This window comes from Humulus lupulus, chromosome 9 (genome assembly GCF_963169125.1).
Source record: "Humulus lupulus chromosome 9, drHumLupu1.1, whole genome shotgun sequence".
NCBI classification, from domain to species: domain Eukaryota; kingdom Viridiplantae; phylum Streptophyta; class Magnoliopsida; order Rosales; family Cannabaceae; genus Humulus; species Humulus lupulus.
Genome location: NC_084801.1, coordinates 142,141,045 through 142,146,692, shown reverse-complemented (window position 1 = coordinate 142,146,692; position 5,648 = coordinate 142,141,045). Strand labels below are relative to the sequence as shown.

At 31.2% G+C, this 5,648-nt stretch overlaps 1 protein-coding gene across 1 annotated transcript; it reads left to right on the top strand.

The window, feature by feature from the left end:
- The first annotated feature begins 260 nt into the window (after positions 1-260).
- LOC133800467 (basic leucine zipper 34-like) lies at positions 261-3,055 on the top strand. The gene is made up of 4 exons (XM_062238431.1): positions 261-1,207; positions 1,346-1,436; positions 1,554-1,680; positions 2,344-3,055. The coding sequence occupies exons 1-4, from the start codon at positions 594-596 to the stop codon at positions 2,505-2,507; spliced, it is 996 nt and encodes a 331-aa protein (XP_062094415.1). The 5' UTR covers positions 261-593; the 3' UTR covers positions 2,508-3,055.
- The last annotated feature ends 2,593 nt before the right edge of the window (positions 3,056-5,648 follow it).

The window sequence follows — 5,648 nt, the reverse complement described above, 5'->3', positions numbered from 1 at the left end:
ACGTGGTGGCTGATTCCTCTAGTTATTAAACTACATAGAAGACTTTCCAGTGAAACCCTATATAAATTCAGTTCAATTACATACACATATAAATATATAAAAATCCATATATATACATGTATATATATATATATATATATATTTATATCAATTCTCATTCCAATTCCCTCTTCCCCACCAGCTGTTGCTAGCTGTCCCTAATCCCCACCCCCATGTGACCCACCACCCCTCCTCCAAACCCTCTCTGCTCCTTTAAATATAAAAGAAAATACCCTTTAAAAATATATTCACAAAAATAAAAACTTAAATTAATAAACCCTAGCTAGTTATAGAGACATTATTTATTATTTCATCATATCCATTTAGAAAAAAGAAAAAAAAAATCCTATTATTATGATCATCATCTTCTATAACCTTCAATTCAATATCTTCTCTTTTCTCCTCATCTACTAGCTAGTACTCTTCAATCCCCAAAAGATTTCCTCCAAAAGATTTCTGTTGAGTCAGTTTTATTGTCGTTTTTCAATCTAATCTCTCAAAACTATATATATATACATACATAAATAGAGAGAGAGAAGTGTCGTGATAATACTATGGCACAATTACCACCAAAAATACCGAGCATGGCACAGAATTGGCCGAATTCTTTTCATCACCACCAAAAATTGGCAACCATGGCGAGTTTCGCCACCCAACAACAACCCCAGCAACAGCAGCAGCAGCCGTGTTGGGTCGACGAGTTTCTTGACTTCACGGCGACGCGACGAGGAGCACACCGCAGGTCGGCGAGCGATTCGATCGCTTTCCTCGAGTCGCCATTGGTGGAGGAATGTCGTAACTCGGCAGCCTTGATGATGATGCATGGCTCTTTCGATAGGTTAGACGACGACCAACTCATGTCTATGTTCTCCGACGACGTGTCATCTGCTCAAGCCGCCACCGCCGCCGCTGCCTCCAACCCCTCCACGCCTTCCTCCGACCAGAACAGTAATAACAACAATAACAATAATAACGAAAACGACAATAAATTGTTTGCTACAATGTCGTTGGACCACAACCAACAACAGCAGCAGCAACCGAAATCTGAACCGGGAGACGTTGAGGATAGCCCCAGCGAAGGTGAGGACCACGCGCCGCCGTTGAATTTTTCGGCCGCCGGTACTGTCTCATCCGGTGATACTATATTCGACCCTAAAAGGGTAAAGAGGTAATTACAATGTTCAAATTACACATAATTTTAATGTATGAGATTTTTGCATGGATTTATTTATATATTGAAAATCAAAATATAATAAACATTATTAATTAATAAAATTTAGTGTTAATTAATTTAGTTATTTTTCAGAATTTTGGCGAACAGGCAATCTGCACAAAGGTCCAGAGTTAGAAAGCTACAATACATTTCAGAGCTTGAACGAAGTGTCACAACCTTACAGGTAAATAATTATTGTAATTAAATTAATTATATATTTTCTAAATAATTGTGTCTTAATTATTGTTTATTTCCTAGTAATCTTATTTGATATTCATTTTTGGCTTGTAATATATTATAGTCAGAGGTATCAGCATTATCTCCAAGAGTTGCATTTTTGGACCACCAGAGATTGATTCTTAACGTGGATAATAGTGCTCTTAAGCAACGAATTGCTGCTTTGGCTCAAGATAAGATTTTCAAAGATGGTATGTATATAACTATAATATTTAAATTATATATATAATTAATTAATTGATTTCTTTGTTAATGTGAATAATTTTCCATTAATTAAGGTTATACAGTATGCATGTATAAATATATTAATTGTTTTGCTTATACATACAATTTTCTTGGAGAACAAGAAACAAAAGGAATAATGAGTAGAAGTAGAAAATAATAATTGAATTTCATATCATGGGCTTTCTTTAAGCTTTACTAAGTTCTTATTGTATTTATATAATTAGAGACTTTTAGTATAAATTTCTTCTTGAGATTTTTTTTGACAATTAAGTGTATGAATTATAAAATCAGTAACAATTTAATTTTTTTAGTTAATAACTTTTAAACCAAATTTTCACTTTCTTTTAAATGGATAATTTTTGACATTTTTCTAAATAGTATGTTAAATTCCCTATAATTAGTATAGCTAGCTAAGTAATTACATTTTTTTAAAAAGGTCAATAATACATTATTAGAATTAACTCAAACAATCATCATTTTTGCATAATATGTTTCTTTAGGGAGAATAATATTAATTTAATTTGATTTTTTTTCTTTTTCTATTTAATTAAATTGAATTTGGATGAAATTAAGGTCGAAATTATATTTACTAATTTTTATTTATTATTTTTTATTGGAAATATTATTAGCTCATCAAGAGGCATTAAAGAACGAAATAGAGAGACTAAGGCAAGTGTACCACCAACAAAATATAAAGAAGATGGAAAATCATCATCATCATCCTCAAAACGCACCGTCGCCCACCCAAAACTCAGATGCCGCCGGTGACTGTACGGACAACGGTGCATTATAAATTCAAAGTGCTAACCTGCGCCTTTTCACGTGATGTGTTTCCAATTTGTAATGCTTGTGTGGGACCCACTCCCTCATCACCAGTTTGTGCTTATGTATGCAATATTATATTCCTATTCTTATTGGTGGGTGGAAGCATGACACGTGGACTTTTCAGATAGGTCATGACACGTGGACTTTTCAGAAAGTAATGTTTTTTGGGGTTGGGATTTTTTTTTTCAATTAATATTATTATTTTCTGTGATTAGTAATTTTTTTCTTTCTTTTTTAAGAATATTTTTGGATTTTGTTTCTTTTGGTGGGGGAGAGAATTAATTGTACCAAGGTAAGGTAAGGTCAGGCGAGTGGTAACATCTTATTCTTGCTTTGTATTTTTTTTCCTCATAGCATGAATTATGCTATGCTTTTTATCTTCTTCTTTTCTAATATATTGTTTTAAATTCTTTTCTTTCTTTTTTGGAATGTAAAAAAAGTTGGACATTGAATATGAATTTTGGTTCTTTATGTTGAAGAGTTTAATTCTATCAATTGCACTAAGTTATAAATGGATTTGGTATGGTACTTCATGCTTGATATTTTTTTTCTAATAGAGTGGAGAATTGAACCGGTGTCCTCTCTCCACATGCTCAAGCACCCAACCACCTAATCTAGCCCCAAATAGCTCCATATTTGATATTATATGCACATAAATATATACTTCCCATTTTCTATTATACTAAATATATATATAATAATAAGACTTGAAAATGAAACTAACATTTATCGTATAAATGTTAAAAAGTGTTAGTTTAAGCAAGATAGACATAAACATAGGCGGGTTACTATAGGGCCCTCACTCCAAAAAGGCTTCTCAATCAAAGAAATAGGTGGAAATTATATGAAAATAGGGCCCTCACTCCAAAAAGGCTTCTCAATCAAAAAAAATAGGTGGAAATTACATTTCATATGACTTTTTTTTTAATCCAAATAACAAAAATATGATTTTTTTTTTCTTTTTTGAAGAATTTTCAATTTTATAGATTTGGTTTCCATATTTTTTTTTTGTATAAAAGTTGATTTATGTCATAGTTTTACTCTTAATCAAGTTTTATTAAATTTGAAGGGTAATTTAATAATTTAATTATTATTTTTTAGCTTAATTGATTTTGTTTATATTAATATTACATAACCATTTTTATATTAAATTTTATTGTACTTGTTTTGCAATGTTTTTTTTTTTAATATGAATTGTGTTTATTAGTTTTTTTTTTTATTTATTATAAACATTTTTTAGATTGAACATTTTTTTTTACAAGTCTAGGTAAGGTAACCAGTTACTTGATTGATTACCCTTTCACGATTCCAAATATGTAAAACAAAATTCCTAGATCTAAGTTAAATAACATGTTATTATGAGGGGTAACCAGTTACCCCGATAGGAGTAACATTCAGCCATAAGAGGGTAATCAGCTACCATAAGAGGGGTGATAGGTTTCTTATATTAGACATGAAAAGAAACATCAAATTTGAAGGAAAAAAAAACACATGATCTGATCTTATAAGCAATTATAAATTATTTAAAAAAAAAGTATTGAAGAAAAAGAAAAGGCACACTTCATTAAAAAATGAGGAAGAAGAAGAAGTAACTATAATTTTAGTAACACAGATAACCTGTTACCAAGGAAAAAAAGAGACCTGATATGATCTTATAAGCAATTATAAATTATTTTTAAAAAATCACTACTACAAAGTACCATTTACAAGTCACCTTTTTAGGATAAGCATCTAAATGGAAGTTCTAAAAAATGTCTATGGAGTTTTTAGGACTCTCATTGAGAGTCCTTAAAAAACACATTTTAGGACTCGCAATGAGTGTCATAAAAACATATGTAAGTCCTAAAAAACCTTAATAGAAAATTTAAGAGTGGTGAATTTTAAGGGCTCACTTTGGGTGTCCTAAAAGAGTATTAAGGGCTCTCAAAGTGTGCCCTAAAAACTTTTAAGTAAAAAATTGATAAATATATCTGGTCATTTTCGAATTGGGGGCTTTTAGAGCTAGGGATTCATCACTTTCAACACACAAAGAAGAGAAGAGAGAAGAGAGGGTCTCGGCTGGGTTTGAAACTGACAGGTGACGGTAGGCGACGGCAAGCGACGGCAGGTGTTCTCAGTGCCAGGCGATCTCAGCCACCATGCGCCAGGTGTTCTCAGTGCTAGGCGATCTCAGCCACCACGACAGGTGTCCTCGGTGTCAGGTGTTCTTCTCTTCACATTTTTTATATGAAATTTTGCATCTATTTTTAATATAAATATATATATAGCACAACTTCCTCTCACATGGTAGTTTTGCCTCATCCGCATCGATTTTTGCCTCATTTATGATATATATGTATATGTATATATATATATATGTGTTTGTATGGATGCTTAAAATTTTAATAGGTCCAACTTTGTAGTGGTATTTCAACATTAACTTTCCATTGGGGAATTCTTAGTGTTGCTCTGTTTCGGTACATGATTTCTTTTACAAAATTTACCCATTTTGGTAGTGCACTCCAACTATTTGTTAATTGTCTAGTTGGGTTACTAAATATGCAAGGGATCAATATCGGATAGGAGTGTAGTGAGTGGTGGTTATTAGATTTTTTATTTTGGATTAAAGTGAAATTTTGAGAAATGGGTCATTGAAATATATATTTATTTTTGGCTAAATATATGTATATATATCACTATAACTAGGATTTATGTTTCATTCTTCTAGTTTTTAGAATAATCTAATATTTTCCATTAAGTTTCACATGGAGTTTCTTCCTATGTCTTTTGGTACTCACACGTTATTTTCTCAAAAATGCATCTCTGTCAATGAAATTAAAGCTAACATATAGAAAACAAAGGATTACTGCATTACATGGATTTTTTTTAATTACTACATTTTTCTTCAAGGTGTGATCATTTTTCCACTCCAATTTCTGCCATAATTAAAACTAAATTTATTTATAATCTCATTTATTATCAATAAAATAATAGAAATCATTTTTTGACTTGGTCAATCACTTTGCTCACATGTTTATTTTTCATGATTATTTGTTTAATATAAACTTCTATTAAATCTCGAGCATATAGCTAATCATATTTATAGTGACGTAATCACAGTGGAATATAA